General features: G+C 43.1%; 1 protein-coding gene, 1 non-coding gene and 1 pseudogene across 5 annotated transcripts in view; all 3 read right to left on the bottom strand.

Annotated features, from left to right (window-relative positions):
- Nucleotides 1-289: 289 nt before the first annotated feature.
- On the bottom strand, nucleotides 290-396 carry LOC122467356. The gene has a single exon (XR_006292901.1). It is a non-coding gene; the product is annotated as a U6 spliceosomal RNA (small nuclear RNA).
- A 14,540-nt stretch (nucleotides 397-14,936) lies between these two features.
- On the bottom strand, nucleotides 14,937-15,418 carry LOC122467079 (annotated as a pseudogene).
- Nucleotides 15,419-20,512: 5,094 nt separating this feature from the next.
- B3GNT2 (UDP-GlcNAc:betaGal beta-1,3-N-acetylglucosaminyltransferase 2) overlaps nucleotides 20,513-25,864 on the bottom strand; it is a 28,084-nt gene continuing 22,732 nt past the window's right edge. For all 4 annotated transcript variants that reach the window (XM_043603477.1, XM_043603476.1, XM_043603475.1 and 1 more), the window contains one exon: nucleotides 20,513-23,056. In XM_043603477.1, coding sequence (XP_043459412.1) covers nucleotides 21,854-23,047 — 1,194 coding nt within the window. In that variant the 5' untranslated portion in view covers nucleotides 23,048-23,056 and the 3' untranslated portion in view covers nucleotides 20,513-21,853. The remainder of the gene's footprint in view (nucleotides 23,057-25,864) is intronic.

Genomic DNA, 25,864 nt, shown 5'->3' with positions numbered 1-25,864 from the left:
TTGGTGGGGTTAATGTTCTATTTCTTCTTTTCTTCAGCTTGATTAAGAAAATTGTCAAACTATTGAATCAAAAAGTTGAAATGGATGATAGAATGAATTTCATTTATATTCATTAGTTGTTAACATTTTTGCCTTTTTTTCTGAACAATCTGAAAATAAGTTATACATCCAGACACTTCACTACTAATTATTTCAGCATGCATCTCCTAAGAATAAGGACATTCACCTACATAACCATAATAAGATTACCAATAATAAAAATAATTTCCTAACATTATAATTCTTTTTTTTTAGTATGGAACACTTCATGAATTTGTATGTCATCCTTGCACAGAGGCCATGATAATCTTCCCTGTATCATTCCAATTTTAGTACCTGTGCTACCAAAGCAAGCACTAACATTACCTAATTCTAATTCTAATTCTAATTTCCCCAAACTATCCCCAAAATGTCTTTTACAACTAGATTTTGTTTTGTTTTATTCAACTAGGATCTAATCAAGGTTTATACATTGTATTAGGTTATTTCTCTTTGGCTTCTTTTAATGTAAAACAATCCCTCAATTATTTTTATTATTTATTATACTGACTTTTTGAAAAATGCAGGCCATATGTCTTACAGAATGTTCCACTGTCTGATTGTGTTTGTGTGTGTGTGTGTGTGTGTGTGTGTGTGTGATGCAGTTTAATGTTTTCTTCTACCACCTGTGTTTCCTATTAAATACCGAAGTTGGATGGTTTAGGTTAAAACTTTTTGGTAAAGTTATTTCACAGGTGATGCTTTCTATGTCATAGAGCATCTCATCAGAATGCACACATCAGGCATCCCACTCTTAGTAACTAGGTTGGACTGCATGGTTAAAGTGCTGATCAGCAGATATTTCCCTTTGCAGTAAGCAAATAACTTGTGGAATGACACCCTGTTCTACCTTGTTCATTTCTGTAGCTCTCAGATCCTAACACAGGCCACACCCAGCAGATGGATGCGTTTTACCTAGGCGCTACAAACTAAAGTTGAGCACAAGCACGCAGATCTCACCGAGGCACTTCCTTTCATGGATTATTCTGGAATAATAGAGACCTTGCAGCCCTAGGAGATGGCAGTAGGAATACCTACAGCAGGTGCTGAGGAGTAACAAGGTTTCTGCTGATGGTTCAGGCTGAGTTCCCAGACCCATACTAAGTGCTTGGGAGGAGATGCCTTCTTTGAGAGACTGCTGGAGGAGGCTACCCAGAGCTGGGTAGAAGGCAGAAAAACAAAAACTTGTAAACTATCATTTCAAAGCTGGGAACAGTTTTCTGTTTTGCAATAAGTGAAGACTCAGAATCTTCCTTAGTTTTCAGGAAACCACTTGCCTAGTTCATTAATGTTATGTAAATTTTAATCAGGAAATGTTTGAGCTAAATTGCTTATTATAATGTAAGAGGATGTCTACGCTTTTGCATAGTCATATCTCTTCAGAGCTTGTTCTCTTATGAGAAATCCTATTTTGTTTTGTTTTGTTTTGGAATGTGTGTGTGTGTGTGTGTGTGTGTGTGTGTGTGTGTGTGTGTTGCCTGACCATGGTTTAAAAATTCTCTGCACATGGAACTGTTGCTCATTCTGATGGAGATGAGTGGAAGGGACACCCCAAGATAGTCTGTATGTAGTCCTCACTGTTGTCATGAGGGCACCATCCACAGAAACTCCTTCACTGAATAGGAGAATGTGAATAGACTGGTTCCAAAGCAACCCTGGGCATTCCCAAAAACACCTGGGGGACATTTGAGGGGTAGCTTAAACTCATCTGCGTATGAAAGTTAAAGTATGACCTCATGGTGATGTAGTTTGATGTAGCACACAAAATGCTCTTACACCGGTGTGTACACATAAAACTTCTCTGAGAGAGCAGTGTGGGCATAGAAGTAGTGGACACAGAGGTAAGAGCCGCCCACATCACTGGCAGCTTCGAGAGAGAACAAAAGGGAACATGTTGGCACCAGATCCTTTCACATTTTAACAGGCAAAGACTGTCTTCTTTGGCCAGGAGTGGAGGGTAGCTGTCTATGGAATATCACCAAAAATGAGTCAGTGCTAGGTATACAGCAATTCTGTCACCTGCTGGCCTTGATATGTTATCAATGGGTCAGAATTTGGCCACATTAGAGTGGACCTCTTCAGTGGAATGAACACACTATCCAAAAGATTTCTTGATTCTTAGAATTCCACTTTTTTGATTCCTAGAATTTCTAGATACCTTAAACCTCTTAGCAATAAAGTTTGAGGAACAATCCACCAATCTCCACTTATCTCAAACTACCATAAGCCCCCTCCCAAGTCCCAGGGACAAGCAATGTACTTTTCAGGATCCACCCTGTGCAGGGTCTTGGGTGGCACTGGGACTAATTTTGCTCAGGCAGGTGTGGTTTATAGCACAGGGTCTAAGATCTCAAAGTCTTGTCTCCCTTAACATCTCTCATTGTTAATTAATTTTTTTTTCTAACTATTTATTTTTGAGAGTGAGAGAGACAGAGCATGAGCAGGGGAGGGGCAGAGAGAGAGGGAGACACAGAATCTGAAGCAGGTCCAGGCTCCGAGCTGTCAGCGCAGAGCCCGACGCAGGACTTGAACTCAAAAACTGTGATATCATGACCTGAGCCGAAGTCGGATACTTAACCAACTGAGCCACCACGCAGGCACCCTGGGTTTATTGCATATATCTTATCACAATCTACCATGAAGTGATATTATACCATTTCACATATCATATAAGAATCATACAGTAGCATACTTCCATTTCTCCCCTCCAAGTCTTTATGCTGTTTTCATGCATTTTACTTTTACTTATATTATAAACCTCCTAATGCATCATTATTGTTTTTGTTTGAACAGTTAATTATCTTTTGAGACGCCAAGGAATACAGCCCTGCTATAAGAGAGGCTTTCTCAGACTGTGATCTGCCATCCACATTGGGACTGAGAGTCAGAAATGGTTGGGGCCCCAGGCCTTGCTCAAGAGCTTCCTATTAGTATTTCTCAGCTAGTGTAAGGAGCAAGAAGCATGAGAGCCAGCATACTGACAAAGATCAGATGAAGGACATTGCCTTCCTCTTAAGCCTATTGTTTCTGATGGCCTCAAGAAGCTGCCCTTATGTTAAGGAAGAGAGAACTGCCATGCAGAGCAACCAGTAAATAACTGAAATTTCAGAATGCCAAGCTATGTTTAATGAGATATTATTAAATATTTGGCTACGGTCACTCGGCCATACCCCTGACAGGAGGCAAATAACCAGAAAGCCTAAGTGCCAGCGGGACTTGTATTGTCAACAAGACCACAAGTCAGGCCCAGAAGCTGCTCTTGAACCACAGGATTCCATCTGGTTCCCCCAGAGTCTGGCATTGCACTTTGCTCCTTTCAGCACTATCCCCTTCTTCAGGCCAGCCTTCTGTTTTGCCTGAGCCTCACAGCGGTCATAGTGACCTGCCCAGCAGGGAAGTGTGGAGAAGCCACTCCTTACAAGATCTCTCTGACACTATTTAAGGGCCAGGGATCTGCCTGCTGGGCTAGATTTACCCTAGAGTCTGTCCCCCGGTCTCTACCCTGCCCCAATGCTAAGTCCAGTCTCTAGGTACAGCTCCTCTAGTTGGGCCTGAACTGCTACTGTCACCACCCAGGTGTTGAAAGAGGACACTTCAGATGTCATGAAATCTACCTGCCTGCCCAGGCAGGGTCCTTGATATATGGTCAACTATTAGCGTTTTCTCTCAAATAACTGAAGTGTCTCTGAATAGAACTTCCACCTGAGGTTCTAATTCTGGGAACCTGCTCAATTTACACAGGATTTTCTACTTTCCCCTCCATCCACCTACCCTTCAGACAGAAGATATTTTTGATCATGTTTTCTTCTGCCTTCTCTCCTCAAAACCAAAACATTTTTAGTTGAATTAAATTCAGATAAAAATTTTTGAGCCCTATTAAGGCTATGTAAGATACAGCTGGACTCAGAGGTGGAAAAGTAGGAAGGGGGCACTGGGTGGCTCAGTCAGTTAAGCATCGACTCTTGATTTCAGCTCAGGTCATGATCTCATGGTTCGTGAGTTCGAGCCCCATGTTGGGCTCTGTGAAGGCAGTGCAGAGCCTGCTTGGGATTCTCTCTTCCCCTCTCTCTGCCTCTTCCCCACTTGCATTGTTCTTTTCTTTCTAAATAAATAAATAAACTTTTTTTAAAAGTCAAAAAAAAAAAGAATAGTAAGAAGAAGGAATTTTCTGATTTCTATATCAAGGAATTTTTTCCCCTACTTGATAAGAAGTGGGATAGATCCAGGCTTGGTGAACCCTGAAGCTTATGCAATTTTGTGTCCCTCTTACACCAAAGAACATAAAACTCCAACTTCACACAAGATTAGTTTCCTTAAAATAAGGAAGAAAATCACAACAAATTAAAAACTATATAGGGGCGCCTGGGTGGCTCAGTCGGTTAAGCATCCAGTTTCAGCTCAGGTCATGATCTCATGGTTCATGAGTTCGAGCCCTGCGTCAGGCTCTGTGCTGACATCTCAGAGCCTGGAGCCTGCTTCAGATTCTGTCTCTCTCTCTCTTTCTCTGACCTTCCTCTGCTCATGCTTTGTGTGTCTCTCTCTCAAAAATAAATAAACGTTAAAAAATTTTTAAAAAACATGTAAACTTTAAAAATACAAGAACCATAAAACCCAGAAAAATTACATATTTTCATAAACTGTCTGACATATCTCTAAAACACTTTTTCCCCACATTTTTTGGTCCACGCACTGTCTGGTTGTTACTTTGTATAACAATAAATTTGTGAAATACTTTTTTATAGGGAAAAAAAAGGATAATTTAGTCTTTCCTCTACCATGTTTGATCAAAGCTTGCTTTTCACAGTGCCTGAGTGGCTCAGTCAGTTAAGTGTTGGGACTATGGGTTTTGGTTCAGGTTATGATCTCATGGTTTTGTGAGTTTGGGACCTGCACTGGGCTTGTGGTGACAGTGCAGAGCCTGCTTGGGATTTTCTCTCTCTCTCTTTCTCTCTTTCTCTGCCCCTCCCCTACTCACACTGTCTCTCTCTCAAAAATAAATAAATGAACTTAAAAAAAACAAAAAAAAAACAAAAACAAACTTGCTTTTCATCGACAGTTTAGAAAAGTCACTTTCAACTTCTCCAGCTCAGCTTCACAATTCATTATTTGTAATGTCATGTGTTGTTGAATTTTTCCCAAATTTGGAGAAAACTATCAAGTTCATTTTGTACAGAAGCTATATATAATTTCAGGGACTTTCAAGTTTTCTTGTTCAGTGTGCCATCTTATTCTTTGAATTGACAACGCTCATTATCCAGTTTGCCACCAATATTCTCATAGTGGCGTATGTCAATGTTTTATATCAAGACAGCAAAAACTTAGTAAGAATCTACATAGATGTACTTGGGAGATGCCATTTCGGGCTGGAGAGAAGTATGAGCACAAGCACGCCTAGCAAAGACAAGAGTTCAATGGATGAAGCAAAGGGTACATGGATGGTGGCAATAGGTGATAAGACTAGGGTAACAGACCAGGCAGAAAGGTGGGAAAGAGTGTCAAACAAAGCAAATATCTGAGGACAGACTCTCATGCCTTTAAGTGTAAGAATCCAATATAATCGTAAGTATAAGATTAGTATAAGTATATAGATTAAGTATAACCCAGACTTGTGTTAAGTTCATAAGATGAACCCTAGGTTGAATCCTAACTCTGCCAAGTACCAGCCTGGCAACAACATGACTTTCCACAAAAACGACTAGCTAGCAACATGAATATATCCCCAAAATCCCACTAACTGTATCTCCAAGTCAACTTCCCCTTAGTCATATCCTCAAAATACCCCAATAATTCCCACACCAGCAGACTCAAGAGGAAGTATGATGGGGGCGCCTCCGTGTCTCAGTCAGTTAAATGGCCGACTTTGGCTTAGGTCATGATCTCACTGTTTGTAGGTTCGAGCCCCGTGTTGGGGTCTGCGCTGACAGCTCAGGGCCTGGAGCCTGCTTCGGATTCTGTGTCTCCCTCCCTCTCTCTGCCCCTCCCCTGCTCGTATTCTGTCTCCCTCTCTCAAAAATAAATAAACATTAAAAAAAAAAGAGGAAGTATGAGGGAGGGAGAGCTGAAGCAGTAAGAAGACCCTGCCCTGATTACAGTTAAAATGTTTTCTGTAAATTTTATAAAAACATATGACTACATGAACACATTGCTAGGGACTCTCCCAGGGCCCTGCAAGGGGCTTATGCAAGTGAGGGGCCCAGAAATGTAAGTTTCTCTAGTTTCATTGTACATTCATCTCTTGGTGGAGAGCATAAAACAAAAACCACATACACACTATATTAGTTATTTTGTGTTGAGTAATAAATTATATCAAAATTTAGTGCCTTCAAACCACATAAATTTATTATCTCAGTTTCTGAGGGTCAGGAATCCAGGCGCAGCTCAGTTGAATCCTCTGCTTCATGGTCTCTCACAAGGCTGCAGTCAAGGTGTTGGCCTAGGGTCTACAGTCTCACCTGAAGACTCAACTGGGGAAAGAATGGCTTCTAAGCTCATTCATGTGGTTGTTAGTAGGATTCACTGCCTTGAGGACTGTTAGACTAAAGGCCTCATTTCCTAGTTGGCAGATGGCTAGAGGCCACCCTCAGTTCCTTGCCACATAGGCCTGTCCAACATGGCAGCTTGCTTCATTATAACTAGGAAGAGAGAGTTTACTAACAAGACAGGAGTCACAATCATTTAGAATTAAATCATGGAAGTGACATCTTATTATCTCTGCTGTAGTCTATTGATTTCAAGCAAGTCACTAAGTTTAGACACTTGGAGGCGTCAAGAAGCAAGCCAGTCTCTAGAATAATTTTTAGTCTCCTTCCACCGGCAGAGACAACAAGCAGGACACAACCTGGCTGGTTGGCCTACAGCGTACAGCAGGAAGTAGAAATGCCTCTCACACACTGTGGCCATAGGAAGTGGTGGCGATGGAATGCCAGACTCCAGTCTAAATGGCTCATGCTAAGATTCAGGTTTCAAAATGAATCATTAAATGCAGAACTGGGACAGATACCAAAGTCAAGAACAGAGGCAACTGGAGTTGGACAAGAAGTGATTCGGGGAGTCCTTTAGGTAAAAGGCCAGCACCTGTGGCAGGGTGTTTAGCTATCTTCAGGTTATCTTTGCATAGGCAGATGGTCCAGTAAAAGGTTGGGATATGATACACAGAAAGGACATAATAAAGAGTTAGCAACCATGTGAAACAAACACTTCCCTGCTTTTTCTTTCTCCCCTCTCTGGAGACCTTTTGAGTGCCACTCTAACTTTTCCTCTTTCTTTCTCTCCTTTTTTTTTTTTAATATTCATTTATTTTGAGGGGAAGGGGCAGAAAGAGAGAGAGTGAGTGCATCTCAAGCAGGTTCTGTGCTACCAGCCCAGAGCCTGACACAGGGCTCAATCTCACAAACCGTGAGACCATGACCTGAGCCAAAATCAAGACTCAGATGCTTAACTAAGTCACCCAGATGCCCCAGTGAAATATTATTTTTTTAACAACTTTCTTGAGATATAACTCACACACCATACAATTTGCCTATTTAAAGTGTAGAAGTCAATGGTTTTTTATTGTATCCACAGAGTTGTACAATGATTATCACAATGAATTTTAGATCATTTTCATCATCCCCCAAAGAAATCCCACATTCCTTAGTAGGCATGTCCCATTTCCCTCCACCAGCACCTCCAACCCCTAGGCAATCACTATTCTGCTTTACCTTTCACTGCCTATTTGAAATTAAAAGATCACATGCTCTATAGGTCTCACCTAATAACACTTCTCAGTGACCACAAACCTTCGACAAACAAGGTAAATCTGTGAGTAGAACACCAGGCTTTGCATAGTGAGTCACTGGGATGGGACGTGGTGACGACTCTGTGATGATAAAACCTGAGCGAAGCAGCGATGGAGGCAAAAATCCCTGGACAGCAGAGTCAAAGGCCAAAGTTCATGGCTAAGGACTAGCAGAAATGCCACAGCACCAGTGCCACTTTATTGGATCACAATAGTCTCCCAAATTCTTTTCTGGAAGGCCTAGGAAGAGAGTCCCACGGCAGGATAAAGCTCTTGGGCTTTGGAGTCGGAGGGCCAAGTATAAATACTGGTTTCACACTTGCTAGTTGTGTGAACTTGGGTTGACATACTTCTTAAGCCTCACTTTCCTGATGGGTAAAGAAACCAGGATTAGGATGGGTAGAGCACAGTGTGCAGGCTCACAGAACTTCCCTCTCTGCAGCTGAGAGCTTGACACACAGCCAGACCCCCAAGAGGCATGGAGGTCTCACCTTCCCACGTCCACCAACTCCAGGTGCATTTAAAAAAAATTTTTTTAATGTTTATTTATTTTTGATAGAGAGAGAGAGAGAGAGAGACAGACAGCATGAGCAGGGGAGGGGCAGAGAGAGAGGGAGACACAAAATCTGAAGCAGGCTCCAGGCTCTGAGCTGTCAGCACAGAGCCCAATGCGAGCCTCGAACCCACGAAACACAAGGTCATATTCTGAGCTGAAGTCGGATGCTTAACCAACTGAATCACCCAGGCACCCCGCCAAGTGCATTTTTGAAAGAATGATCACGTGACCATAAAAGCAGGGAATTGTCCTTTGGCTGTTCCAACCTCTGCAGCTGTGCTGCTGGGGCTCAGCTTGCTCAGGCCCAGGAAAGTCCGGGGCAGCTTGCCACACAGAACTTTCTAATGAGCATCCATCCACTGTCCCCCTCGAAGCTGGGCCAGGTTATTTACTACCCCACTGTGGCGGAGTCAGGGTCTGGACTCAGGTTCTTCCTCCCTTGACCATATGACCCCACAGAGTGGACCCACCCCCTACACTCGGGTTGTATGGGCACCTAAACACCTCCCCCTGCCCCATCTTTTCCCACCCCACCAGCATCTTCTCCCAAGGAACTGGATTTTTTTTGCACATGCAAATACACACACACACACACACCTCTACCTTTTGGTTTTGTTGGCTCTTCAAGGCAAACACAGGAACAGAGCCTATTGACCCAACCCTGAAAGAGAAGCTGTAAACTGTCTTGCCCAGGGATCTCCAGACCTGCACTGAATAGACCCTGGGAGAAAGGAAGGCCTACCCAGCTTCCTAAGTTTCTCCACCCAAATTCTTTGTCCTAAGACAACTGTATAACTCCCATCCCAGCTGCCAACCAGTGCCTCAGGGTAGGAATCTGGAGGCACTCGCAGTGGCCTCAACCTAAAACTCAGGAAAGGAGTGAGGCTTTCATGATATCAGCCAGGCCCAAGACACCCAACTCCAGCAAGCCTGAGCAAAAATGGGAATGTACTGGCTCAAGGGGTGGTGAGGATGGGACGGCAGTGGGTCCAGGGCTCCATACTGTCCTGAGTCACCTTTGCTCTCTTCACTCCCATTTTTCTGTTTCCATGGGTGTTGTCTTTTGCCAATGGGAAACTTTCTGCAGATAGTCAGGGAGCTGGTGGGGTAACCCCATTTAGCAACCCCGAGAAAAACAGCTCCCCTCTCCCAGCCCCAGAGGATTCCAACAGGCCCTGCTTGATCACATGCCCAGCTCACCAGTCCTGGGGCTCCACCCATCTCCAGGAGAAGGATGGAGGAAGGCATTTTGGGCAGGCAAAAATAGTAGTTTCAACAGTCCTCTACATGGCAGCTGTTTTCAAACATGGGAAACTTCTCCTCGCTGAGTAAAAATAGAGCCTAAATGCTCTAAAATAGAGGAAGAGTCTGGAAGGCCAAGAAAGCTGCCAAGAACAGCCGTTCTGTAAATAAAGCACTATGTGCTAGAGTAGGACAAGGAACCTCCTGGAAAGCAATTCATAGCAGGCTATCCTTGAGCACAACGGCATCTCCTGACCCTGGCTGAGGAGCCCCTGCTCTCATCTAGAGGGAACGAGGTTACTTTAACTTGGGCCTCCTTGCCCGGTGTGGGAAGAAAATGCAGGCCTCTCCCACATGAGACTTTGCTGCTCCCTCTACCCGTGACCAGACCCTCCTCCTCCTGTGTGACCCCTAAAAGTCGCCCAGCGCTGCAAACCACCCCCTTGTTGGAGAAAACTCCACCAGCTTTTATGGGAGGAGGTCCACCTCTGGACCATTCCAGGACCACGAGGAAAGGGACTGTGGGTCCTCAGGTTCTGGTCCAGACTCCCACCACAAGGGATGTGGGGGAATTTCCGCCCCAGCCGTGGACACCTCGAAGTAAACACATGCTGCAAAGACAGTTGAACCCTTCCTCCCGTTCCACAGGGGCTCTGCCCCTGACCTGCAGTAACAGTAGGCTGTTGCCCTGCACTGATCCCCACGTGCTGAGGAGCATTCAACCTTCTGTGCCCTTCTGGAAGCTTCAGATATTTTGAATGAGAGTGCCAACCACACTGCAAGGAAGTGACCAGCAAGAGGTGGATCAGCATGGGATGCAGAGGATAATGAAGGAACAGAAGGAGCCAAACCAGAGGAAGAAAACGAGAGAAAGAACAGGAACAGAGGGAGCAACAATGATGATGAAAAAACCAACAGCCACCATTCACTGAGCACTTACTACACGCCAGGCTCCAAGCACTTCCCACACATTAGCTTATTTAATTATCTGGACATTTAAAAAAATATTTTTTACATGTTTATTTTTGAGAGAGAGAGAGAGAGAGAGAACACAAATGGGGGAGGGGCAGAGGGAGAGAGGGAGACAAAGGATCCAAAGCAGGCTCTGCAATGACAGCAGACAGTAGTAGAGAGTCTGACTCGGGGCTTGAACTCACTAACGTGAGATCATGACCAGAGCTGAGGTCAGACATTCAACCGGCTAAGCCATCCAGGTGCCCCTATCTGTACATTTTAAATGTACAAGCTTTTAATTATTTTTTTTAAGTTTATTTATTTATTTATTTAGAGAGCACACACGAGCCAGGGAGGGGCAGAGACAGAGGGAGGGAGAGAAGATCTCAAGCGGGCGCAGAGCCTGACACGGGGCTTGAACCCATGAACCGTGACATCATGACCTGAGCTGAAACCAAGTGTTGGATGCTGAACCGACTGAGCCACCCAGGTGCCCCGGTACAAACTTTTAAATGTACAAATGTCCCCCAAGATATTTCTTAACTGCAAAGAGAAAGACAGCACCTAACAAAGGAGAAACCCAGTCAACATATTAAAATGACCAGGAATCAGACATTATTAACCCTCACTATGATGCACTGAGAAGGACAAAACATCACTTCTGTGGCATTCTTGCCCAAAATACACAACCTCATTCTAATTGCGAGAACACAGCAGACAAACCTAAATTGAAGGACATTCGACTCCTCAAAAATACTCTTCAAAAGTATTAAAGTCATAGAAGGCAAAGAAACATGAAGAAACTGCAATAGACTGGAGGAGTTCAAGAACAAGTGGGATCTTGAACAGGATCCTGGAACAGAAAATGGGCATTAGTGAGGGCAAAAATGGTAAAATTAAAGACCTGTAGTGTAGGTAAGAGAATATTTATTTCCTGTTGTTGGTTCATCTAGTGCCAATTGTGATCATTGCAACGTGGCTGTGTTAACATCAGGGAAAGTTGGGTGCGGGTAGATGGGTCCGAACTACAACTTTTCTGTGAGTCAAAAATTAATTCAAAATTAAAAAATTTTTTATTATTTTTTAATTTATGTTTTGGGGGCAGTTTTTTGTTTGTTTATTTTTATTTTAAAGATTTTTTTTTTTAATTTTTGAGAGAGAGAGAGAGAGAGAGAGATGGAGCACAAGCAGGGGAGGGGTAGAGAGAGAGGGAGACACAGAATCTGAAGCAGACTCTAGGCTCCGAGCTGTCAGCACAGTGCCTGATGTGGGCACGAACCCACAAACTGTCAGTGCATAGCCCAACGTGGGGCTTGAACTCGTGAACTCTGAGATCATGACCTGAGCCGAAGTTGGACGCTTAACCAACTGAGCCACCCAGGTGCCCCTAGTTTGTTTATTTATTTTTGAGAGAGAGGGAGAGAGCACGAGCAGGGGAGGGGCAAAGAGAGAGAGAGAGAGAGAGGGAGACAGAGAAGTGGGACTTGAACCCACAAACCATGAAATCAAAAGTTGGATATTTAACCGACTGAGCTGCTACCCAGGTGCCCTTGAATTTAAAGTTTTCTAAGTGCAAGATTTCTCCAAACAAAGCAATCTATCTCAGAAGAGTAACTTACTGGATTGGTCTACCAGCAGGGAAAAACATCCAGACTTTGGATAAGGCAGAGAATATTTTTGTGTACAATGATGTGGTATCCTAGGATACTAGAATACTATATCCTAGGATATAGGATATGCCTTTTTGTTAAGCAGGTCCTCACTTGCAGGGACTGGGCTGGTACCCATTTCAATAAGCACCTCTGTAGTTTCTGGAGGTGGAAGAGCAAGTCAGGCTGCCTCCTGCCATGAAATGCTGCCCCACAGCCTCATGGGCCAGCGGGTTCTCCATGATGTTGTTCTGCGTCTTCTGTCTTGTTCTTCAACCCAGCAGGGCTCAGCAAGTGGGAAAGTTCTTAGCTTTCTTGACAGTGCATCACAGCCCCTCCTCTTTCATTCCTTCCTCGGTGACTCACTTTTGGAGGCTTTCACAATCAAATAAATAAAGGTATTTCCCACCAACCTTAAGCTTGACAACTTCAACCCTCAGTGTCCACCAATCCTTTCTTATATCCCACAGAGGATAAGTCAGTGTGACATTACTGCTATCTAAGCAGTTGAGGTTTGCCTACATTTGCTTATCTTCTTTATCTTTGTGCTTCTCTGGGTTTCTCCCATCTCACCAACCTGGAGGATAACAGCAGATCAGAGGCTGTTGCTGAGAATCTGTAGCCCTGGCCTCCTGGCTGACTGCAGGTTGGTCCTCAAGTTTCAAATGAGCAAAACAGACGGAACTTCCACCTTGTCACTGTGCTGGACCTTGGCACCTGTCATCTGGCTCCTGGGTCTCCCTCCACCCAGTTAGGTTTTCTGCCAGGCCCCCGCAAGCCTGCCCGTTGGCTGTCTTTGTGCTGAGCCAGCAAAGCTCTGTTTTCATTCTCTTCTCTCCACCCCACAGACTGGAAACAAATTATCCAATGATTAGTTAACACTTCATCACTGTGCCACATTTTGCAATGAGGTGGGACAAGTGGAAAAAAAGGAATTCTGACCTCAGTGCCTTGAACCCTTGAACAACAGCAGGAAGAGCCCAGAAGGCTACTGATTCAAAGGAGGCGAGGGTTGAACATTTCTCTACTGCCCAAGGAGACTTGGGGTGGGGCCAGAGTGAGGCTGGGACGGCTTGATCACTTCCCACCCACGTAGCAATTTTTGGCAGCTGAGGGAGTGCTGCCTGGGCAGGCTTGGCTGGCTGTGAACCAAACCCAGAGCCCTCTTCCCAAGGCTACCTCCCTGGCTATGAGAAACGGAGCTGGGGACCCCAATTCAGGAGAGTGGGCAGTGTTTGTCTCCTCCTCCTACTAAAATCACCTTGAAATGACAATAACGGGATACAAAAATGAAGAAACCCAAAGTGGCGTTGGCAACAAAGATGGTACCATCAACAGAAAGATCACTTCTGAAAGATAGGAAATATATGCAATTATATTACTGGACAAGCTGAAAGAAGGGAAGCAAAGCCCTGAATACGGTCGAGAGAAAGCTGCAGGGATATGGGGCTAACATTCACAGGGGAGCTCCACAAAGTCTCCCAGCTTGCAGGAGGCAGTGGGGATGATTTACTGTGGCGCTGGCTGCATCATAGCTGCCCCAACCCGTCCAAATACACACACACACACACACACACACACACACACACACACACACAGTTGGGTGAGCATGAGCTCAGATGCTTCTATGCTAAGAAATGTTTCCTAGACAGAGAGATACAATGTTCTGGTTGGCAGGAGAAGCTGAGTAGTACATGATGAAATAGACCCAAAGCAAAAAGGAGGAAAGGCAGCTCCAGCATCTGGTCTCCAGCCTACCTGTCTCCCACCTGCTCAGTCCCTGAAAGGGTATCAGCCTCTACCAGGACACTACACATACACACCCTCACTCAGCCTCCCCATGCAAGGAAGTGGTCTTTGGGATGAATGGCCCTGAAAAGAAACAGTTCCCGGGAAGTGACACAAGTCAGTTCAGTGCATTCATTCACAGAAATGGCCAAGGATCACTTCGTATTCCCTTCCATGAAAATTAAAGTGAAAACCAGCTAACTAAGGCCTGAGATACTTCACTAAGAATTATCAAAATAAAACAGGACTAACTCTTCTAAGTCACTGTATCCACAAAGAACAGGCTGCAATGGAAAGCAGAGTAATAAACAAGATATTGCTTTTTGAAAATTAAAAAAGAAAAAGGATGGCCCAAATAAAAAAGTTCTATAGAGGGCTAAGTAAAAGAATGATTAAGACCAGAAACCTGTGTGTATGTGCACGCACGTCACGCTGCAAACAGCTTTGTTTCCATTTGGTCCGTGGCTTGGGACAGGGCTCCAGGGTGGTTAAAAAGCTGCCTGGTGGCTGCAGGGAGAGGCTTGGGGACAAGCCCTGGTCCGGGGGGTTGCATGCCAGAGAGGCCCCTCGAAGGCTGCCGGGCTTCAGAGGCTTCTAGTCATGCTTGAGGACGAGACTTTATTTTTATTTTTTATTTTTTTAATATTTATTTATTTTTGAGAGAGAGAGAGAGAGAGAGAGAGAGAGAGAGACAGATGAATAGAGACAGAGGGTGAGCGGGGGAGGGGCAGAGAGAGAGGAAGACATAGAATCTGAAGCAAGCTCCAGGCTCTGAGCCATCAGCACAGAGCCTGACACAGGGCTGGAACTCAGGAACCATGAGATCATGACCTGAACCAAAGTCAGACACTTAACTGACTGAACCACCCAGGTGCCCCTTGAGGGCGAGCCTTTAGAAGAAATACTCGCCCAGCCCAGCCTGGGGGCCATCCCGCCTGCAGGGGTGAGTCAGGTGGTCACCCATCTTCTTGATCCCCTTCTCATCCTGGTCCTCCAGGAAGTCACAGAGATGGGGGCCCGCGCAGGCAGAACCCAGGGCACACAGAGCCAAACGGGCCCGGTTCAGATTCTTCACCAGAACCGGGGCGGTGTCTGGGTTTTATTACTCTCATCCTGGAACAGCTTCTGCCTGGTCCTGGTCCCGGAAGAGGGTGTGGCTGCCTGGTTGACTTTGCAACTTCCGGGGACACTCCACACCCTTGCACCCTTGCCAACACGTGGAGGTAAGTGACCCATGCCCTCCAGATTCCCATTGTCACGGTCAAAATAGAAGCCCAGAGACAGGTAGGTGTAGGAGGCCTGCAGGTGCGTGTTGACCAGGAGGTTGACAGCCCCCTCCACCTCGGTGAAATAATTCTGAGGAATCCGGGGAGCTCACGGTTGATGGGTAAGAAGGAGCTAAGCTCAAAATAGGGTGTTGGCCAGTCCCAGAGGCAAAGGATGACCGAGAAGATGGCTCCAAAGGTTGTGACTGGAAAAAGGGTTGGAGGGTGGTCGGGAGGCTGGTAGAAGGGGCGTCCCTGCATCCGTTCCATCCAGACACTGTTGAAGCAAGAGACAGATCCGTGGGGCATACTGCAGGAAACCAAATTATTTTTGTAGTGGATTGCAGTGCAAGTTACAGCACACTCTAATCGGCCAAAAATCACCACACACTTAGAATGGGTCACTATCCTGGTGGGAAAATTATACGTCAATAAAGCTGTTGTAAACAAGAGCCCAGCCCCCTCAGGCCTTAAGAGGGATCATTCTGGGGCATACTTTCCACACTATTCTTCTCCACAGATGTCCCATGGGATTGAGCTCCAGATCCATGCTGGCAGTTGGCTTAACACACACTCCTTATTGGCTGCCTTTCTTCCCAACATCACCTTCTCACAGAACATGTACCCAAGAAACTAATTGTGCTAGAATCCTTCTCTAGAGGTCTATTTCTGGAAGAACCCAAACCAAGGGCAGGATATGTTTTCATTTTGTACTCTTCTGATAGTTAAAGAAGTGGTAAAGTTGGTGCCAGGATCAGGGTTACTGATGACATTTCAAAGAAAGGTTAAGAAAGCCAATCTGGGGAAGGACTTGATGACGAGCCAGGAGAGAGTTTAGTTGAAGACAGGCCAGGAAAAGGCGTGTCCCAGGACAGTAGGTCTCCAGGGCACCGAGAAGCCCTTGCTGGGATGTAAGTTCTTCCCAAGGCTTACTGCTAAAGTAGGACGAGAACATCCCCCTGATGCGGGACAGCTGTCAGGAAACTGCAAGCACCTTTGTTCAACTGCCAGGCCTCTTAGAAATAAGCCCTTGGATTACAATCAAATTAAAAACTCTACTTTTGTTGCCTCGGCACAATCAATATACCTCCCCTTTCACAATGCACACTAGGCAGGAAGCAAGCAACTACCAGAGCTCAAAAGCCACCATGGTTGCTTGGGTGGAAATTGCTAACCACAGAGAGTGATGGAAAAGAAGGAAATACACCTAAGTAGGACTCCACTTTTCAACTTAAGTTTTAAAACTTTCTATATATGCACGGAATACACACGCTAATGTTGCATTTCAATTATTCTAAGGAGTAATAATTTACACTTTACTATCTCTGCCATTGAGGCATATCATACAACTGACATAAATCATATTGAATGGATTTTAGTGGTAAATAAAATATTACAGGTTAAAATTAACAAATACACTTTATATACAATGTGACAAGATTTTTTGGCTCCTTAAGTATTAAAATGCCTCTTTCTTGGCCTCTACCTTTTCAAAGTATTACTTTGAGACCTAAGTGAATCAGGACAAATACTTTAATTTTTCAGATTTACTGTTAACTCTAACAAGGTGAAGTTCAGCTTCAAGATTATGTGGCAGATGTTCCTAGCATTTAAAGCATATAACCAATTTAAGCATCTGACTCTGGATTTCAGCTGAGGTCATGATCTCATGGTTTGTGAAATTGAGCCCCACGTTGGGCTCTGCACTGACAGCACGGAACCTGCCTGGTATTCTCCCTCTCTCTCCCTCTCCCTCTGCCCATCCCCCAGCTCGTGCAGTCTCTCTCAAAATAAATAAATATTAAAAAAAATAAAACGGGTGCCTGGGTGGCTCAGTCGGTTAAGCATCCGACTTCAGCTCAGGTCACGATCTCGTGGTTTGTGAGTTCGAGCCTCACATCAGGCTCTGTGCTGACAGCTCAGAGCCTGGAGCCTGCCTCAGATTCTGTCTCCCTCTCCTTCTGCCCCTTCCCTACTTGCACTCTGTCTCTCCCTCTCAGAAATAAACATTTAAAAAAATAAAAATAAAATAAAACATATATCCAATATACAATTAACATCAAGGAAAATTTATCCAGTAATTCCCACAGCCCAGCTCATGAAGTATTTGTTTTCAACTGTTCTACACAAGAATTTTTACTTCATCTGACATTTTTCATTAAGAAGGCAAATCACACTGAATTTGGCCCAAGTAAAGGCTTTATTCATTTCAGCTTTCTTGGAAGTGAAAGTAAATCATCCTTTGCCTTAATAAATGCATCTTTTCTCTTTCTGCATCTGAGGGGACCAAGACATCCCAGAACACCAAATATTCCAGACCACTGTCAATCAGGAGTAGCAAAGCAGATGGTCATACCTGGGGGGAAGGGGAAGGCGCTTTAATTCTGGATTCAATTTCCAAGTGACTCAGAGTATTCCCTTCCTGCCCTTCTGTTCCATTCTCCCTTGACCAACTAAAGAAAGGAAACCAGGGCCAGGGATGTCTCCTTCATCCTTTCCCTTTTAACGCCTGCTTGGGTTCGTTGAAATTTAAACCCTGGCAATGTTCATTCAGCCTTGAACTTCAAACTTAGAATCGACATGACTTGGGAGTAGCCGTGAAAAAGGTCCAAACACATTTCTGCTAGAGCTCGAGTAGTTCTCAAAGAGTGAATTAAGACGGTGATGCTTACATCCATGAGGTGGAGGTTCAGGGGAGAATCCATCTCGTAGGCACCAAGAGAGGGTTTTGTGAACTCAAAGATCGGTTGGTGCCATGATAGAGCCAAAGGCAACATGTAAAGGTTTAAAACCCAGTATATCCTGTTGCTAAAAAAAGGACACAAACCCCCAAATAGACATGGGGTAGGATAATAGTCTTTAAGATGCTGCTTTAGAGACAAGAATATACAATGGAGAAAGGATAAGTCTCTTCAATAAATGGTGTTGGGAAAACTGGACAGCTACATGTAACAGACTGAAACTGGACCACTTTCTTACACCACACACACAAAAATTAAACTCAAAATGGATTACAGACCTAAATGTGATATCTGAAACCATAAAACTCCCAGAAGAAAATATAATTTCTTTGACATCTGCCGTAGCAACATTTTTCTAATATGTCTCTTCAGGCAAGCGAAACGAATCAAAAACTAACTATAGAGGCCACACCAAAATAAGAAGCAAAAGAAACCATCAACAAAACAAAAAAGGCAACCTACTGAATAAGAGAAAACATTTGCACATGATATAACCAGAAAATGGTTAGAATCCAAAATAGAGAGAGAGGGGCACCTGGGTGGCTCAGTCGGTTGGGTGTCCGACTTCGGCTCAGATCATGATCTCACAGCTCGTGAGTTCAAGCCCCACATCGGGCTCCGTGCTGACAGCTCAGAGCCTGGAGCCTGCTTCGGATTCTGTGTGTCTCTCTCTTTCTCTACCCTTCTCCGTTCATGCTCTGTCTCTCTCGGTCTCAAAAATAAACATTAAAAAAATTTAAAAATATATATATATATAGAGAGAGAGAACTTCTATAACACCAAAAAAATAATCCAATTAAAAATGGGCAGAGAACACGAATGGACATTTTTCCAAGGAAGACCCACAGATGGCCAAAAGACACATGAAAAGATGCTCAGTATCTTAGTGTCATCATTAGGGAAATGCAAACCAAAACCAGAATGAGGTATCACTTCAGTGGCTAGAATCAAAATGACAATAACAAGTGTTGACAATGATGCAGAGAAAAAGGAACCTTCATGCATCATTGATGGGAATGCAAATTGGTACATGCATACATGTATATGAGATTCCTCCAAAAATTACAAATACAAATACCGTATGATCTATATAATTCCACTACTGGTATTTACCTACAGAAAATAAAAACACGAATTCAAAAATATCTACACACCTCTATGCTTACTGCAGCATTATTTACAACAGTTAAGATATGGAAGCAACTCAAGGGGCCATGCATAGATTAATGGATAAAGAAGATGTGGTATATACACATAGTGGAATATTACTTGGCCATAAAACACAATGAGATCTTGCCATTTGTGACAACATAGATGGACCTAGAGAGTATAACGGTAAGTGAAATGAGTCAAAGAAAAACAAATACCATGTCATTTTACTTATACGTAGAATCTAAAAAACAAATGAATAAACGAAAAGCAGAAATAGACCATGAACACAGAGAACAAACTGATGGTTGCCAGAGGAAAGGGGGTGGGAAGAGAAACAAGATGAGGGAAGGGGAGTGGGAGATACAGGCTTCCAATTATGGAATGAATAAAATTCCTGGAGATAAAAGTACAGCACCGGGAATATAGTGGATGATATTGTAATAGTGTTGCATGGTGGTAGATGGAAGCTACACTCAGGGTGAGCAGAACATAATGTAAGGAGAAATTTAATCACTAAGTTACACCTGAAACGAACCTAACATTGTATAACAACTATACTCAAAAAAATTAAAAAGTTGCTGCTTTTGTCTTAAATTCTCTCTACTCACCACCAATGGAAGCATAAATAAATACTGATACTCCTCTTTCAAGACTCTAAATGGGAAAGCACTTTTAAGAATTTTTTACATTTTCTTCAAGTTTATTTACCTAAAGAGAGACAGAGACAGCAAGGGAGGGACAGAGAATGAGAGGGAGAAGAGAGAGAGAATTCCAAGCAGGCCCTGCACTGTCAGCACAGAACTCAACATGGTGCTCGATCCCACGAACCACGAGACTATGACCTGAGCCAAAATCAAGAGTCAGATGCTTAACTGACTGAGCCACCAAGGCGCCCCAGTAATTTTAAGAATTAACAAAAATTTTTTTTAATGTTTATTTTATTTTTGAGACAGAGACAGAGCATGAGTGGGGAGGGGCAGAGACAGAGAGACACACACACAGAATCTGAAGCAGGCTCCGGACTCTGAGCTGTCAGCACAGAGCCCAACATGGGGCTCGAGCTCGTCAACCATGAGATCATGACCTGAGCCAAAGTCAGATGCTCAACCGACTGAGCCACCCAGGCGCCCCAACACTTTTAAGAATTTTAAACGCAAAGACAGAGGACCCCTTGAGACAGAGAAAAACTTATAGGTCAATATTGCTATTAATAGTTTCTGGGTGGAAAAAAAATGGTCTCTTTTGGGAAAATGTAATCAAATACAGGAAACAGAAGAGATCATAGATTATTACACATGACACAAGACAAGTAAAAATACAATGACTTTATTTCCATCATCTTACAATCCCCAGTATCACATCTGGTAAGAAGCATCATTTCTATAAACACAAAAATATTTCAAGAAAGCATGTTACAAGATAGTATAGGTAAGCAACAGTTTGGCAGAATTTTATCAACTCTAGTACTTCACAGACCCCTCCCCCCAAAAAAGCCAAATTTTAAAATTCAAAAATAACAGTTAGCTTTATTTAACATATGTTACACCTTAACACTTAAAATATCATGCTCTAGTTAAATATTTCATCAACAACACTGTATACAAATAAAATATTACACAAAATATATTTAAGAAAATGTTTTGGTCTTTGATCTGAACAATAAATAAAAACACAGGCACTTCTACACTGAGACAGGGAAGCAGTCACTACTCAGAATAATTTTGTATACGTGACATGTGGAAATATGGCAAGAATAGAATCCCGGAGTTTTAAACTGACAATCCGTTCACGAGAAGGTCTGCAATTTCAATCTTTTCACTTGAAGTTCAGAAATTACAAATGCCTTCCTGGTCCACATCGAAAATTCCTAAGCACAATATGGCTGCCAGGGTCAATTCAATCTTTTGATGGCCATTATGGAATCATACTCATGATCTTCAAATACTAAAATTAGAGAATTATCACGGTACCACCCAGCAAACCAAATATCAGGACAGTTAAGCTTTCTCCTTAGGACGGTCATAAGACCATGTAACAAGGTAAACCGGATAAATGTCACACAGTGATTCTCATTTTGCAAAATTAACTGACCTACTAAAACAAGAAAATACTGTTGGGGTGGCAGGAAATTTTGACAGAAGTTAATTTTTGTAGACGATTTTAAAAATTCATCCAAATTTCATGAAAATAAATGGAATTGCGTTTAACAAAAACCACCGAATCAGGTATAACGAGGTCTTTGTAGCCAGCATGTCTATAAACACCTAAGTTGCAGATAATTCAGTCATTATAATGGAAAGGAAGAATACTCTCTCTCATACAAGGGCAAAACATAAATAACCTAAACCCGGAAATTCCAGAAACATAAATGATTTCAGCTAAGAAGGAAGGCAAATTAGGAAACAATGGCCACTAGCCATAGGAAGGACTGGAACCAATTTTCCCAGCATATCCTCTGTGAAAAGTTAACACTCTTCTGCTTTCCCTCTCCAGAAAGTACCACACCAGAGGGTATAGAGGCCCTCAAATGGATACTACTAATGAAGGCAGTTCTGATGGTTTAACATAGGTACTACCCCTAATGTGAAAGAACACAACATGGGAACTATTCAAGATATGTCTTTCTATGCAAAACTTAGTTTGTATATATTTCAGCAATTTAAATGAGCATCTTGCAACCGAGACCAGATATCAATCATCTCTTGAGGTTTTCTACTATGTACTAACATCAAATCTACATAGGAACAAATGTTATTCTTGTTTTTCTCTTCTATATCAAATGTCTTGAAACCTTTGTGTTTCTCTGGAACGAGGCCGAGTTTCTGAAGGCACATTCCAGTATAAACATCATCAATGGGGTAGAGAAGGACCCGGTCGGTTATATTGTACAGCCTCAGGGCCAGGTGGCCAGAGTAGAGGAATCCACCTCCCCCTGCATAAGGCGGATAGACACCAGTGTAAACAACTTCTGGGATGTAGTACTTCAGTTTCTTATCCCGATGAGGTCCAGCATTGTGGATCACGTCACCTATAAACAAATCTTTGGCTTTGTTCTTGGATAAGCTATTCAAGTAATTCAGGATGTGATGCGTGTTCACAAAAACATCGTCATCGCCCTTGAAAACGAACTCGGCATTTGGGCAGGAAGTGCTCACCCACCTGAGAAAGAGCACTTCTTTCAGGGACAAGTTGAAGAAAGTGTCTCTGTAGTTCCACATAAGAATGTCTTGGTGCTTCTCACTCTCAAATTTCAACATATCTGACAGGTCCGGGTGGTTGTCCTCTGGCGGGGTCTGACCCAGTAAGAAGACTCGCACTACAGTTTGGTTCCCCACGTTGGTTTCTCTGCCCCAAGATTCCCGAATTGCTTGCCTTCTAGCAAAATGTGGAATGAGGGACTTTATAGCCAGTAACAAGAAGGGTTTCTTTGCACATTTATCCGGTTGATCTATAAGTAGTGAATAATTTCGACATCTCAGATACAGTAGAAAGTCTTTAAATCTGTCTGGCAAATTGCTGAAACCTGAAATGACTGACATGACCCTCAGGTCAGGTTCACAAAAATTTAGATGGCTTATGTTGGAAAACCCGTATACTTCCCCTGTCTGGTTGGCCAACATATTCAAAATGGGATTGTACCGCCTGTTCAGCTTCTCTTGTTCTCTGTTCCAATATGCCACAGGGGGGTCAGATATCTTCCAGAACTTTTCTTTGGGTATTATTACTTCCCCCTTTCCATTTTTTTCTTGGCTGCTGCTTTTGGAGACTTCCACAATCAAATAAATGAAGACATTAACCATCATCAGGATACCCAACAATTTTATTCTTCGACGTCCAACACTCATTTCTCATATCTGGAATAAAAAGGAGGAGCATTGTATTAATTAGGTACTTATTAATTTGCATTTGCTGACATATGTCACTTGCCTCTTTGTCTTTATCTTCTTTGGAACAGTGGTTTGGAACACAGATTCGAGGCTCATACTGCCTAGGTTCAAATCATGGCCCTACTATTCTAGCTCTGTGACTGTGGGCACGTTGTATAACTGATGTCTCAGTTTCTCCATCTATAAAATGGGGAAAATAACTCACTTCATAGAATGGTTGCATATGAAAAGCTTTCGAAACAGTAGCTGGCCCACAGCAAGCAGTACGTAAGTGACTGTTAATAGAGTGGCTGTTTTAGACACCTGAAGGCAAAGATATACATTTACTAAGTAACCGCACGGTGTTCAACTGCCTTGCTTACAAGGACACACATACAAACCAGTGTGTTGCAAACTGATTCACTCACAATTCATAACAAATACATTTTATATTGTGACCCAGTTCACACACAGAACTGTATTCATGTGTGTTATACAATGTGTGAGTTTCCGTGTAATTCACAGATTTTTTTCTATTTTGTTTCATTTCATTTTTTAGAAAATGGTAATACCAACCCTGAATTGTTTCTCAATCCACACTTTTATAGATAAGGAAACCAAGGCAGAGAGATTAAGATGCTTGGCCAGGGTTGCAGGGCTAGGAGTTGGATGAGACTGAGTATTAAGACAAACAAAATGACAAGACTCATATTGGCTTTATCCTACTGGCCAAAAACTGAGGACAACCCAAATACCACCAACAGAAGAATGGACTGTCAAACTGTAGTATTTCATACAATGGAATAACCCCCAGCAATAAAACTACTACTAGCTACAATAGTACACTGTGCATGAAAGACAGACCACAGGGGCACTTGGCTGGCTCAGTCAGTAGAGCATGCTACTCTTGATCTTGGGGTCGTGAGTTCGAGCCCCATGTATGGTGCAGAGATTACTTAAACAAACAAAGAAATGTTAGGGGTTTTTTTTGTTTTGTTTTCGTTTTTTTAAAGAAGACCTCAAATTCCATATATGTTAGGTTCAAGAAGGCAAGATTAACCTAGGATCTAAAAACCTGAAAATGATAGAGATAGAGGTTTTGACTGGAATGGGGCAGGAAGGAACTTTCCAGAGAACAGAAATGTGGTATGTATATCTTGGCCTGGATGAGGGTTTCATGGATGTACACATTTGTCAAAACTCAAATTGCATACTTAAGATCTCTGCTGTTCATAGCAAAACAAAAAAGGGAAATGAAAATGACATTTTCGTGAAATATCAAAGGCCAAGAATAGATTTCAGGCTGTGGGCAACAGAAGAAAGAGCAATAAAATAGTTTATTTGCCAGGGATGTAACTCCAGAGTTCGAGCACTACTGTGATGGATGACTTATACAAGAAGCATAAACTTGACAACCCAAAAAAATAGGAATGGTAATACACTGCAAGGAATGTTCTTACCAGGTTAATTCTATCACTGAGAATCTATCCTTAGAAAAGAATGCCTAAGAAGTACTGTGTCCCAGGCACTGTGTAATACTTTACTTGATATAGTGAATCTATGAAGTAGGTGTGGTTACCTTTATTCCCATTTTATACCTGAGGAAACAGATTTAAAGAAGTAACTGTTACAGGCAGAGCTGGAATCCCAGCCAAGGCAACCAGGTTCCAAGGCCACCAAATCAAAGGGTAGTTAGTCAGTCTCCTCTGACCTCTAGAAACAAAGCTGGGTGCCTATTTCAAAGAATAGTGTTTATTATTTTTTTTTAATTTTTAATGTTTATTTTTGAGAGAGCGAGTGAGCGAGAGCATGAGCAGGGGAGGGGCAGAGAGAGAGGGAGACATAAAATTTGAAGCAGGCTCCAGGCTCTGAGCTGTCAGCACAGAGCTCGACACGGGGCTGGAACTCACAGACCATGCGAGATCATGACTTGAGCCAAAGGCAGACAGTTAACTGACCGAGCCACCCAGGCGCCCCTATTTTTTTTTTTAATATAAGAAGATATTTAAGTTTACTGGGTTCTAACAGATAGTCCCAAGGTAAAAGTATTTGTTATGCTGAGAATGCTATGAAGCTATCACATGCTGGACAGCCCAGATGAGATGGGTTGGAATTCACAAGTTCTTTTGTGTCTTTTAAAATCTGTTTAGTAGGTCCTCATCTAATTGCTTCTGTTTATATGCTCGCTTCGGCAGCACATATACCAATTGCTTCTGTTTACCACTGCTCAACAGCTTTGATTATAGACAAAGAAGTAAAAGGTGTTTAAGAAAAACAACAGGGGGCGCCTGAGTGGCTCAGTAGGTCAAGTGTCCAACTCTTAATTTGGGCTCAGGTCATGATCCCAGGTTTGTGAGATCAAGCCCCACATTGGGTCCCCAATGAGCATTGAGCCTACTTAAGATTCTCTCTTTCTCTCCTTCTGCCCCCCACCTCAAAAAAAAAATAAAGTATATTAAAACACACACACACACAATGGCCCCTGCCCCATACTTCTAAAGCTTTTGCACATCTAGAAAACATGGCAGATGACCAAGTTATGTGGGTGCCCCCAACTCACCCAATAAGCAGCCCCCATCCCACTTCAAATCTCCCCTCCCTTCTGAACCACTACCTACCCCTCCAGAACCCCACCACTGAGCTACCAAGAAAGGGCCTTGTTAAATAAACTTCCTCCAGATAACGTAGTAAAAAACCACAAGACATTCCTTACTCCTTAATTCCAGTTTTAAAGGGCCCCAAGGCACACACAACCTGAATAATTCAAACACCCATACCCAGGTCTAGAGTCCACAC

Source organism: Prionailurus bengalensis, chromosome A3 (assembly GCF_016509475.1).
Source record: "Prionailurus bengalensis isolate Pbe53 chromosome A3, Fcat_Pben_1.1_paternal_pri, whole genome shotgun sequence".
NCBI lineage: Eukaryota > Metazoa > Chordata > Mammalia > Carnivora > Felidae > Prionailurus > Prionailurus bengalensis.
Note: the sequence above shows the minus strand (reverse complement) of the source record. Positions and strands in the feature narration are given on the sequence as shown.